At 43.5% G+C, this 12,247-nt stretch overlaps 1 protein-coding gene across 1 annotated transcript; it reads right to left on the bottom strand.

Moving 5' to 3' along the window:
- Positions 1–756: 756 nt before the first annotated feature.
- LOC103608236 lies at positions 757–7,978 on the bottom strand. Its single transcript, XM_008592688.1, has 3 exons — positions 7,921–7,978; positions 7,629–7,773; positions 757–1,143 (listed from the first exon to the last, which is right to left on the bottom strand). The coding sequence occupies exons 2-3, from the start codon at positions 7,769–7,771 to the stop codon at positions 1,053–1,055; spliced, it is 234 nt and encodes a 77-aa protein (XP_008590910.1). The 5' UTR covers positions 7,772–7,773; positions 7,921–7,978; the 3' UTR covers positions 757–1,052.
- Positions 7,979–12,247: the final 4,269 nt, after the last annotated feature.

Below are 12,247 nucleotides of genomic sequence, written 5' to 3'. Positions count from 1 at the left end.
AAACTACCCGTGCAAGGTTTAAAGTATGGCCGTAAAGACTGGAATCCCCCCTGGTGTGCTTAAAGTACAGGCACACCTCGTTTTATTGTGCTTTGCTTTACTGTGCTTAGAAGATATTGTGCTTTTTACAAATTGAAGGTTTGTGGCAACCCTGCTTTGAGCATGTGGTTTCTTGAGGTGGAATCTACTCCTGGTGAAGATGCTGTGAACACTGTGGAAATGACAACTGAAGGATTTAGAATATGACATAAACTTAGATGATAAAGCGGTAGCAGGGTTTGAAAGGATTGACTCCAATTTTGAACAGTTCTACTGTGGATAAAATGCTAACAAACAGCATTGCAGGTTACAGAGAAATCTTTTGTGAAAGGAAGAATCAATCAATGTGGCAAACTTCATTGCTGTCTCATTTTAAGAAATTGCCACTGCCACCCCTTCAGCAACCATCACCCTGATCAGTCAGCAGCCATCAACATCGAGGCAAGACCTTCCACCAGCAAAAAGATTACCACTTGTTGAAGGCTCAGATGATTGTTAGCATTTTTTAGCAATAAAATATTTTTAAATTAAGGTACGTACATTGTATTTTTAGACATAATGCTATTGCATACTTAATAGTTTATAGTATAGTATAAACAGCTTCTATATGCACTGGGAAACCAAAAAATTTGTGTGACTCGCATTATTGCACTGTTTACTTTATTGTGGTGGTCTGCAACTGACCCCACAATATCTCCAGAATATGCCTGTATTTGGATATCAAAATCAGAAGATAATTATATGGAAATAAAGTATGATGCATGGAGCTTTGATATTAAGTAAGCTCATCTTTAGAGACATTCGGGATAATAACCTGGACCCCATTTAGAGAGGAGAGACTTGGCTAATAACTCCCACTGAGCACTGGGAAAGGATTTGCAGGTAAATCCCCTCACAGTGGGGAAACAGTGTGAGAGGTATTTGGCATGGTAAAGGGGCTTGGGGACTTGCATTGACTTCTAGCAGAGTGATCTCAATGCTCTGCATCCTCTTGCATCAACAAAACAGGAAGCTCAGCCAACATTTGCCTGCTTTTCAGTCTCATCTGGATTGTTCCGCAGCCTCAGCTTTGTTTCCAGTCTCTGCTTCCATTCTTCTCTGAGCCTGAAATAGAAACAAAACACGCGCAGATGGAGCATTTGTCTCCATGGCTGTTGGTTCAGGGAAGCTTCCTTCCTTTTTTTTTTTCTTTTGAAATTGTGTGTGTGTGTGCGCGCGCTCAGGTTTTAAAGGGCATGCAGAAGACTTAAAAGTTTAAATTTATGTATATTTATTTATTCATATAAGTGAGAGTGAACAAACTCATTTTTGTTCAAAGTATTCTCCAATTTTTGTGGGGTTTTTTTTGGTGGCTGTCGTGTGCAGGATGCAAACCCTTGACCCCGCCCTCTAACCAGCTGAGCTAGCTGGCCAGCCTCTGTTCAAGGGATTCTAATCTTAATCCTCTGAAGTTTCCTATGAAGGTGCAATATCTTTAAAGTCAGGGGGATAAATCTTTCAGTCTAGAATTCTTTACATGGCAAAGCTATCTTTGAAAAACAGAGGTGAAATAAAGATGTTACACAAAAACTGAAAGAAATCATCACCTGCATACTGTTGCTACATACATGTTAAAGGAAGTCCTTTAAGCAGAAAAAAAATAACACCAGATAAAAATCTGGATCTACACAATGGAATAAAGTGCACCTGAAAAGCAACTATGGGCATATATTAATAATTCTTTTCCTACTATTTAAATATCTTTAAAAGATAATCAACTGTTGAAAGCAAAACTGTTAATGATGCATTGTGGGGGTTATAACACATGTGGAAGTACAATAGCACAAGAACCAGGGGGAGGGAAGAAATGGGAATATGTCATTGTAAGGTTCTTACGCTACACAAGAAATGATAAAATATCTCCTGAAGGTAGACTGTGATAAGTTAAGGATGTATCCTATTTATCTTTAAGCAACCACCAAAATAACACAAAGAGCTATGGTTAAAAAGCCAACAGAAGAGAGAAAACGTTATCATAAAAAATACTTGGTTGATCCAAAAGAAGACAAAAATGAGAGAGAATTAAAGAACAGATGAGAGAAATAGACAAAGTTTGGTTTAAATCTAGATGGTAGATTTAAACCAAGCTGTACCAATTAATGTTAATGGTATAAACAATCCAACTAAAATACAAAGATTATCAAATTAGTTAAAAAAGCAATATCTAAATATATGCCACCTACAAGAATACTTTAAATAGGAAGACACAAATAGGTTAAAAGTAAAAGGATGGAAAAATATTCCATGTTAATCCTAATCAAAGAAAGCTGGAGTGGTTATATTTATATCAGACGAAGTAGAGTTCATAACAGAATATTACCAAAGAGAAAGAGGGTCATTTTGTAATAAAAAGATCAATTCATGAAGAGGATATAACAATCCTAAACATTTAGGTACCTACTACCAGAGTTTCAAAACACATGAAGCAAAATATAATAAAACTGCAAGGAGAAATAGACAATTGTACAATCTGCAATTATAGTCAGAGATTTCAATACCCATCTTTCAACAGTCAGTAAAACAAGTAGATAAGAAATGAGTAAGGACCTAGAACTGTTGAACAACACTTGTCAACCAACTTGACATAACTGGCATTTATAGAGCATTCCCCGCAACAAAAGCAGAACACACATTCTTTTCAAATGTACATGGAATATTTACCAATATAGAAAATATTCTGGGCCATAAAACAAGTCCCAATAAATTTAAAAGGATTTGATTCATACAAAGTATGTTCTCAGACCGCAATAATTAAGTTAGAATCAATAATAAAAGGGTGTTTGAAAAATCCCCTAAGTATTTTGAAACTAAATAACACAATTCTAACTAACCCATAAATCAAAGAAACATCAAAAATTAAAATTTTATTACATGGAGGAGGCCCAAAAACTAACTAACCCATAAATCAAAGAAACATCAAAAATTAAAATTTTATTACATGGAGGAGGCCCAAAAAAAAAAAAAGAAATTGAAATTTAAAAAATTAATTATAACATCAAAATATGAAATAGGGGCCGGCCCGGTGGCGCACTGGATAGTGCGCCATTTGGGAAGCGCGGAGGCGCTCCCGCCTGAGGGTTCGGATCCCACATACGGACTGGTTCCCGCTCACTGGCTGAGCGAGGCGCGGGAGCAACACCGAGGGTTGCAATCCTGTTACCGGTCCCTGGTCCAGTACGGGGGCAACACTGAGGGTTGCGATCCGTTGCCGGACACGGAAAAAGACAAAGACAAAAAAAAAAAAAAATATGAAATAGGAATAAATCTGACAAAAGAAGTATATGACCTGTATCTGAAAACTGCAAACCATTGTTAAGAGATATTAAAGTAGACCTCAATAAAGGGAGAAATATATTGTGTTCTTATATCAGAGACTCTAAATATTGTTAGGATGTCAATTCTCCTGAAATTAATCTATAGATTTAATTCCATCCATCAAACCTAGCAGGCTTTTTTTGTTTGTTTGCTTTTTTGGTGGCTGGCTGGTACAGGAATCCAAACCCATGACCTTGGTTCTATAGGGCTGCGCTCTAACCAACTGAACTACCCAGCTAGCCCATGCTTTTTTAAAATAATAGAAATTGATAAGCTGATACTAAAATTTGTATGGAAATGCAAAGGATCTAAAATAGCCAAAACAACATAGAAAAAGAATAAAAAGTTGTAAGACTTACACTACCTGACTTCAAGAATTATTACAAAGCTAAGTAATCAAGACCGTGACATTGGCGTCAATAGACAAATAGATCAATGGAACAGAATAGAGAGTCCAAAAATATACTACATATATGTAAGTAATTGATTTTCAACAAAAGTACAAAGTCAATGCAATGGAGAAAGGATAATCTTTTCAACAAATGGTATTGGAAACACTGGATATCTATGCATAAAAAAGTGAGCTTCAATCCATATACCTCGCATTATATCAAAAAATTAAGTCAAGATGGATTATTAACCTAAATGTAAAACTTAAAACCACAATGTTTCTAGAAATAAAACATAGAAGATAATCTTTGAGACCTTGGGATAGGCAAAGATTTTTTAGATACACCAAAAGCAAAATCTATAAAAGAATTTTTTTCTTGAATAAATTAGACTTGATCAAAATTGGGAACTTCTCTGCAAAAGAATGAACCCAAAGAAAGTAAAAAGAAGACAGTGATAAAGGTAAGAGAGGAAACTAGTGAAATACTCCTTATTTTGTTAAGAAGATATGGATATCAATCCAAAAAGTAAGAAAAAAATAAGGAATAGAGAAAGAGGGAAATAAGCCAAATACTCTAAGTAACTAAGATGGTGTGAACAAGTCAAGTTTAATAAATGTAAAAGGACTAAACTCACCAATTAATGACTAAAATACGAGTGTCAGATTGGAAAACCATTCAATCCAACTGTGTATTGTTTAAAAAATACATACCTAAATTGCAAAGATAGAGATAAGTTGAAAATAAAAAGATGAAAAAAAGATATACAAGTATAAGCAAATCCTAATGAAAAGAAAGTTGATGTGGTTATATTAATAGCTAATAAAAAGACTTTAAAATAAAAAAGCAACATCAGGGATAAAGAAAGTCACTGCCAAATAATAAAAAAGATTCACTTCACCATGAAGATATGCTTCTAAATATGTATTCACCTAATAAAATAGCCTAAAAATATATAAAGAAAAAATTGATGGAACTACTTGGATTGTGAAAAGGTGGTGAGGAGGAAAGGAAATTGTACTTTTTCTTTTTTTTTCTTTTCACTTTGCCTGCTTAGAGTCCTGGCTCCGAGTAAGCAGGCAGCAAAGACAAGCGACAATTCCGTGGTTCTCCTGAATCCAGCCAATCATGCATTTCTTGAGCACCAGCACTATAGTAGGGACTTTGGGGAGTACAGAAGAAATACATAAAAATGGCTGTTCCTCTGTTCCACAAAGACGTCAAGCTCTTCCCCTGCCTCAGGTCATTTGCACATGCCATTTCTTCTACCTAGAATGCTCTTCTCCATTGTCCCCCATTTGCCCAACTCTCCCTTCCCTGAAAGATGTCAAGTGGGAGTGTAGTGCTAGATACCCGGGGAGCAGGACCTCAGAGCATGGGCTGGCAACTCTAGCATGGCAGCACGTCTGCACACCAGCTCTGCAAACAGCTGCGCCCTGCGGGGCTGCAGAAAGTAACACTTGAAAGTGAGCTGAGATGCCGGTACCGTTCAAGCTTTATTAAAAGAAAAGAATCTGCTGGGCTGCGCTCAAAGTGGGGAGCAGCCTGGGGCTGCCCTGAAAATGGAGGGCAGCAGCTAACCTAGAGTGGTAGGAACTTATATTGGTATGTTGGCACCAAGAGCTGGGTGATGTAATTCCAGGATGGGGACTGAGTTAGGTCATGGGGATGGAGAGTTCTGCGCATGTGGAAACGCCGAAAGTTTCATTTTCTCCGAAAACCACGAGGCTTCTTGTAAAAGAGAATGGGGGAGGGGAGGGGAGGAGGTGGACGGTGCCATTTTTTACTTGGGCTTGTCTTAGATGGCGCTGGTTATGTTGCAGATCTGTTAACACTGAGACCTGCAGTGGGCAGATGGGAGTCCACAGCATCTGTGTCGGCCCCTGACCAGTTCCAAAGTGGGGGATCTCTGTACACTGTCTTAGATGGCGCTGGTTATGTTGCAGATCTGTTAACACTGAGACCTGCAGTGGGCAGATGAGAGTACACAGCATCTGTGTCGGCCCCTGACCAGTTCCAAAGTGGGGGATCTCTGTACACACACCTGTGCACATCAGTAGCTGGGATGTTTCATCTACTAATGAGCGGAAAAGATCAAGGGCACACTCCCTCTGCTCCACACTATAAAAGTAACTCCCCAGCATCCCTCCTACTTCTCTTAGCATCTGTTTCTCTATGATGAAAATACCAATGAGCAAACTGAGACAGAGGGAGATTTGGTAGCTCACCCCGGAGACCTAACGGGCTGAATGCAGGCAGCCTGGCTGCAGAGGGCCTCTGGTGTTAACTGCAGTCCCATGTTTGCCCTGTCCTCTCTTGCCACTTTCTTTTCGTCTTTTTTTCTCGTCCAGGCGATGTCTTCCTTTGGCATCTTGTTGCTGCTATATTTGATCCTGGATTAAATGGAGTGCAGAAGAGGGAGGGAGACTGACATTCCTGAGCTCTGACCTTGTGCCAGACACCATGCTGGGTGCTGTAGGTACCTTTTCATATTCAAGCCTCCTAACAACTTAATCATCTGGGACCATCTTTTCCATTTTGTGAAGGGAGAACATGAGTAGTGGTTGGAGCAGAGACCCTGTGGAGCTGGGCTACTGGATTCAATTCACAAGAGCGGGGAGGAGGGTACATAAGTTAGTCTTCTGCCATCCCACCAACCAGAAAGTTTGTTTCCTTGCAGGCTTTTGTTATATGCATAGACAGGTACTGCACATCTACATTTTCAATGTTTTGACAACTGCATGATTTGTTTCGGACCCTGTTTTGTTCACCCCAAGCTTGTGCCTCGCTTGGAGCCTTTGGTTTCTCAGTCTTCCTCAGGCCAGTTTCACTGCACCTGAGGCCTTTCGCTCACTCTCTGGGGGACACACCGTGGATCAGGACCCACTGTGGCCTCGGCACGCAGCCTGCTGAGTGACCTGGCTGGGTGGAAGGAAGATGGCGAGGATGGCAGAAACTCAGCTTCTCTGGGAATCCCTGACAAGACGCCCCAACACTACACTTCAGTGGGCCTATGTGTGGAAGAGGCTGGTTCCCTTGTAGGGCACGGGACGGGGTTTTGGAAGGAAGCAGTGAACTAATGCATCCCCTCCAGCAACCGTGGAATCACCAGCCCTGCCATATGGCCAGCACACCCTGCCCCCCACTCCCTTGCTGCACACCAGCTGTGGCCTTAGTGAACAGACAGCCGGCTGTCCCTCACTGTGTGGTGAGGGACAGCCGCAGCATGTATGCGAGAACAGTGAGCTGGCACTGTTTCTGCAGTGATGTGACCCTTGTCTGCTCATGTGAGTGACTGCTGTCACTATCCCCGCCAGAACAAGGATGCACACCTGAGGGCAGGGACCCACCAGCTCGCCTCCAGGAACCACGCAGGGCACTCTGAGTCTCCACCCAAACCAGCATCGGTCACTGTTCCCTCTGCTTGATTGCTTTACACAGATGCATTTTTTGTCCCCCCCGCCCCCATTTAGTGTAATCCTCATGTGCTAGAACTGGTGACAGAGAGGTTTTTTCAGTTTATAAAGGTAAGAATTACGTCCTCTAAGATGCCCATCTGGCATTCTTCTGGGGAAATCAATTATGTTTTTACAAAATAAATAAACGAGGTGATAGTGATCTGTCAGTGAAGGTTCATGGACTGTCACATGCACCACTCTGGGGCAAGGTGTTGATGGTGGGGTGACCGAGTGTGGGGTGGGGCAAGGGGCATATAGGACCTATTTGTACCTTCTGCTTAAATTTGCTGTGAACCTAAAACTGCTCTAAAAAATAAAGTCAACTTTAAAAAGTGAATTAATTGAAAAACAAACAAACAAACAAACAAACCCGGGATAAGCCACATACTTTCTCAGCGCACTTCTCCCCAGACGGTATTCCTCCGACTCTCGGTAGTAGGTCTGTTTGCCAATTTCCCTTTCCCAGAAGCGTTTGAGCTCGTGACAGGTGTTCCGGCAGAAGACCTCCCGGCGGGCGTACTGACTGTTCATCCCTGGAAAAGAAGGCAGCCGCCGGACTGCGTGAAACACCATCCCTCAGACTCTGCGGGGTGCAGGTGTCCGTCTGAATCCAGACCCCGTGTGTACATGAGGGGCACCCTAGCCAGCCACAGAACCCGTGTGAGTGGGACAATAGTTACCTCACTGGTCGCCGCTCTCGCGCTCGGCACAGTGAGACGTGCGCGCGGAAGGTCCCACGTGGAGGGTGGCAGGCCCCAGCACAGGCATGCGCGGACCCCAGGTAGCTACAGCGAGTACCCCTGTCCGTCCTTCCGCCTCGCAGAATGATTTATCAGCTCTGATCATGTTACAGGTGAGACATTCGAGGAGTTACAGAACTTGCCTGTGGTCCCACAACGATAACTGGTGAGGGCAGGTTTTGTGCTTCTGAAAGTTTTGCCAAAGGGGTGTGTTACAGGAAGGGGTTCCAATGTCTGAAACACCCGCAGCAAGCTGCTCTGAGGGGCGTGCATGTGTGTTGTGTGTGTATGTGTGCGCGCACATGCGGGCACTAGTGTGTGGAATTACACATGTCAGACACTCAAAATGCTCACTTTTTTACATGAAAACCTCTGCCTAACGCCCAGACCTCAGTGGCCCCAGCAACAGGTCAAAAGCAGGGGCTGCTGATGCTCCTGTCTGCTAGGGGTAGGGGGGACCCCTGCAGAAGAGTGTGGGGAGAGGGGGGCTAGAGAAGTGGGCATGGCTTGCTGCAGAGAGGGTGTGGACCTGTTCCCAAGGGCAACAGGAAGAAGGGCTTTCTGTGGGGAGCAGTGGGTCCACACTCGCAATTTACAAGATGTTCTGGGGGATTAGACTGGAGGGGAGTGGAGGCAGGGAGGGGCGTTACTGGGCTGCTGGAGGAGCCCAGGGAGAAGCTATGACCGGGCTGAGAGGGGCAGGGATGATGAAGAGTGGGTGGATCTGCAAGGGGTTCTGGAGGTGTCAACTCCATGTGGTCATGAAGGGGAGGGTGTCAGTGGGGACTCTCCTGGCCGTGCCTGTGCACAGATGGGAGACTCCAGGGGAGGAGGGCTGTGGGGAGCAACCTCAGGTGGGACGGAGTGTGAGTTGCCTGGGTGCCGACAGCCAAAGGGAGGCCCACCTGGACACGTGGGTCTGGACTCAGCATAAGGTCTGGGCCACGGCTGTCTCAGAGAGAGTGACTGGGTCAGTGGGACTGCATGGAAGGAGAAAGGGTTTGGAGCCAGACGTTTACTAGATCTGTGTTTCCACTGACTGCCTCCGCTTGTCACATAAATTCTCCTGGCCTCAGTTTCCTTATCTTCAAAATTTCTCTGAAGATCAAATTCAATCACAAATGTGAGATGTTTTGCAATTTATGAATTTCTGAGTAAATATCACTGAGGAGCTCAGTGATGGCCCTCTGATTTTCTGAGACTATTGTCTGGCATAGGGACATTATCAGCTGAAGCTAATAGAATGTCATCAACAGCCCTAAATAAGGGTCAATTTTCTTTGTTTATGCGTAATGTTGAGTGTTTGGTGTCTTGGGCATGTGCCTGAGATTCATGTATCTCTGACCCTGGTGTGCTGGCCACCGTGTAGGAATGCTTAGGTGACAGGGCAGAAGTCTGTTCTTAGGTTGAACATTGTCCCATGCAAGACCATGCCCACAGGAGCATTTGGGAAGAGCTTTTGTCCTATGTCCTTGCAGAGATGAGCTTCATCATGCCCACTCATAGGGAGGCACCCACATGCGCAAGAAGGAAGAACTGTGCTTTCCCACAGAGTTCCCGCTGGGGTGAAGATAGGCATCCGCCTCCACTTCCATCTCCACCACGTTATTTTACCACCCAACCAGCTGCTTTGCTGGAAAATGCTGGTGAAAACAAATAAAATCTTCTCTCAGGAAAAAATTCATTTAACTTTTAGACAAAATACATTGTCTTCTTAGTCATCACTATGAGCAGAACTGTAGAGGCTGAGATCACCAATTTTGTAGCTTCAAGGAAACAAAATTAATGACAACTTCAGAAATATACTTTTAGGAAAATATACAAATAAGGCAGAAAGAGGGAATTGAAGATATCGAATACCCTTATTTCCCCTCAACCCCAAGGGCTGACCCTGGGATAAGACAGGGTCCTCCCTCAGTGACTTCCAAAATATACAAATAAGGCAGAAAGAGGGAATTGAAGATATCGAATACCCTTATTTCCCCTCACCCCCAAGGGCTGACCCTGGGATAAGACAGGGTCCCCCCTCAGTGACTTCAGGGTCCTCCCTCAGTGACTTCCGGTGTAACAGGGAGTGAGGTGAATACAGACTCTCATCACAGGCACTGGCACCTCATGTGACAGGCACTGGAAAGGTGAGCACCCTGACCTGGTCTGAGGGATGTGGGGTGCTTCCTAGGGGAAGGGGCATGCAGGTTATTCCTACATGTGGGTAGGAATGACCAGGGTGTGGGAAGTGGATGGTGCAGAGTCCTGCAGAACCAGAGCGACCGAAGCACATGGGAGCTGGCCTGGGGTCAGGATGGGGGAGGGGGACTGACTGCAAAGGGGTCTGGGTGACTTCTCAGGGTCATGAAAATGTTCTCTATCTTGTTTATAGTGGTGGTTAAAGAGCACTTAAAACAGGTGAATTTCGTTACATACAAGTTGTGCTTCAGTAAAGGTAGGAAGAAGTTTCTTCTGTCTTTGGACTAGAGATTCATCCAAGTTCCCTGGCTCTAACCTACTGGGAGACTCTGTTACCATCTTATCATTAGGGGTAAGGCCATTCCTTCACAGGTACTATATGTTTTTATGAAGTATTTGGCTTCTGAAATGAGGAGCACTGCTCCCCCTGCAGAAGTGTGACGAGGAGACTATCAGCAGTTGCAAAGCCCTTTGGAAATCCAAGGGACTGTTCTTGATAAATAGCTCCATTCCTCTGTATCTCCCCAGCCAAAACCACTCAGTCTGGCAGCTGACAGTACTACCACTTCTGGTCAATCACCACCGACATGGAAAAGCTATAACCTCAATGGCAATTATGAGTTTCACTTTACAAACTTAATTAGTTAAATAATTAACTAAAGAGAGCTTAAAAAGAACTACAGCCTGAAGGGGTATGAAGACATCAATTCAGCTGAATAAAGTTTGTTGAACTTTTACCATCTGTGAGGCATCTATGCTGCACAAGGGACCAGCTAATGTTAGTGAACCCACTGAAACAAAGGAGCGTTTGTCGCTCCTGAGCCTCAGTGCTGTGCCAACGATTTAATGTCTCAAGTCTCAAGTTACTCAGAGTATTAAACTCAAATTGAGGGATCTGAGAGTTGTTTTTTTAAGAAGAGTTTTGGCTTATACTGATCATTCTTATGGCTCTTGGCTGGAGTGGTTCTTTATATACCAGCTGCCTGTGCATACTGCCAGTGTACTTCTCGCATATCTAGCACCTCATAAGAGCAACTATGTTGTGATTATTTTTAACATTTTAAAAGTATGTTTAGGGCTGGCTGGTTAGTTCAGTTGGCTAGAGCACCATGTTATAACACTAATGTCAAAGGTTCAGATCCTGTACTGGCCAGCTGCTAAAAAAAAAAATATGTTTGATCACTTTAAAATTTTTTCCTCATGATTATGGTTTGAAATAGAACAGAAGGGTTCCGGTTCCAGTTAAAATGGAGGAAGCACACTCCACCTTATCTCTGCAAAGAATGCAGCTCCAAAACTTGAACAGAATGCATGATGTAGCTATGTAAGGGCTTTGAAAAGTAAATAGTACTGGGTTGATTGGGGAAGACTAGAATTCCAATTACCATTAAAGGGCACTAAATTTTCAGGCCAGCCCGTGGCTCACTTGGGAGAGTGCGGTGCTGACAACACCAAGCCAAGGGTTAAGATCCCCACACCAGTCATCTTTAAAAAAAAAAAAAAAAAATGGTGCTAAATTTTCCGTTTTTCTGGTATCCCCAGTTTAGACAGAAGGCAACCCAAACTCCAGAAGTGGGACATGGACAGAGAGAGCTCCAAAAAACCCTCTGATTCTAGGGAGAAAGTAGACTCCTAATGCTCAGAGAATGGGGGAAATCACGTGTTTTTCCAGGAGAACGGGGGTGGGGTGGGGGGGTGAGTGAGGCAAGGCAACAGCAATAGAATTGAATGACTGCCAGGCCCGCAAAGACACAACACCCTGAGGACAGAGAAACTTGTTCTCTCTTATAGGAGCTTTGGTCTTAATGGGGTGGAGCTAACCCTTGGGGCTTTTTTCTCTCTGTTCTCTTTGCACTTGGCCCAGATGTAAATACAGCCACAGGAAGTGCTCAGCAGAGCTGGGTAACTAGATTTCTGGCCAAAAGACTGAAAAGGGGAGTCCAGAGAATTGGAAAGTACCAGGAATATCACAGAGATGGGTGGACTTCAGGAAAAAGACTCCTTCAAAATTGCTCATGAGTTCTGAGCTGTGCATGCATGGATCTGATCCCAACCAGTGTACCAAAGACTTTTAGAACAG

Source organism: Galeopterus variegatus, unplaced genomic scaffold (assembly GCF_000696425.1).
Source record: "Galeopterus variegatus unplaced genomic scaffold, G_variegatus-3.0.2 Scaffold8191, whole genome shotgun sequence".
Taxonomy (NCBI): domain Eukaryota; kingdom Metazoa; phylum Chordata; class Mammalia; order Dermoptera; family Cynocephalidae; genus Galeopterus; species Galeopterus variegatus.
The sequence above is the reverse complement of the archived record's forward strand: the minus strand, read 5'-3'. Positions and strand labels throughout refer to the sequence as shown.

What these genes read in the sequence shown, in the direction of transcription:
- LOC103608236 (XM_008592688.1), bottom strand. Translation starts at nt 7,771, where the DNA reads ATGAACAGTCAGTACGCCCGCCGGGAGGTCTTCTGCCGGAACACCTGT. An exon ending in GGGAGAAGTGCGCTGAGAAA is followed by an intron (nt 1,144 to 7,628) that starts GTATGTGGCTTA and finishes TTTCTATTTCAG; the next exon opens with GCTCAGAGAAGAATGGAAGC.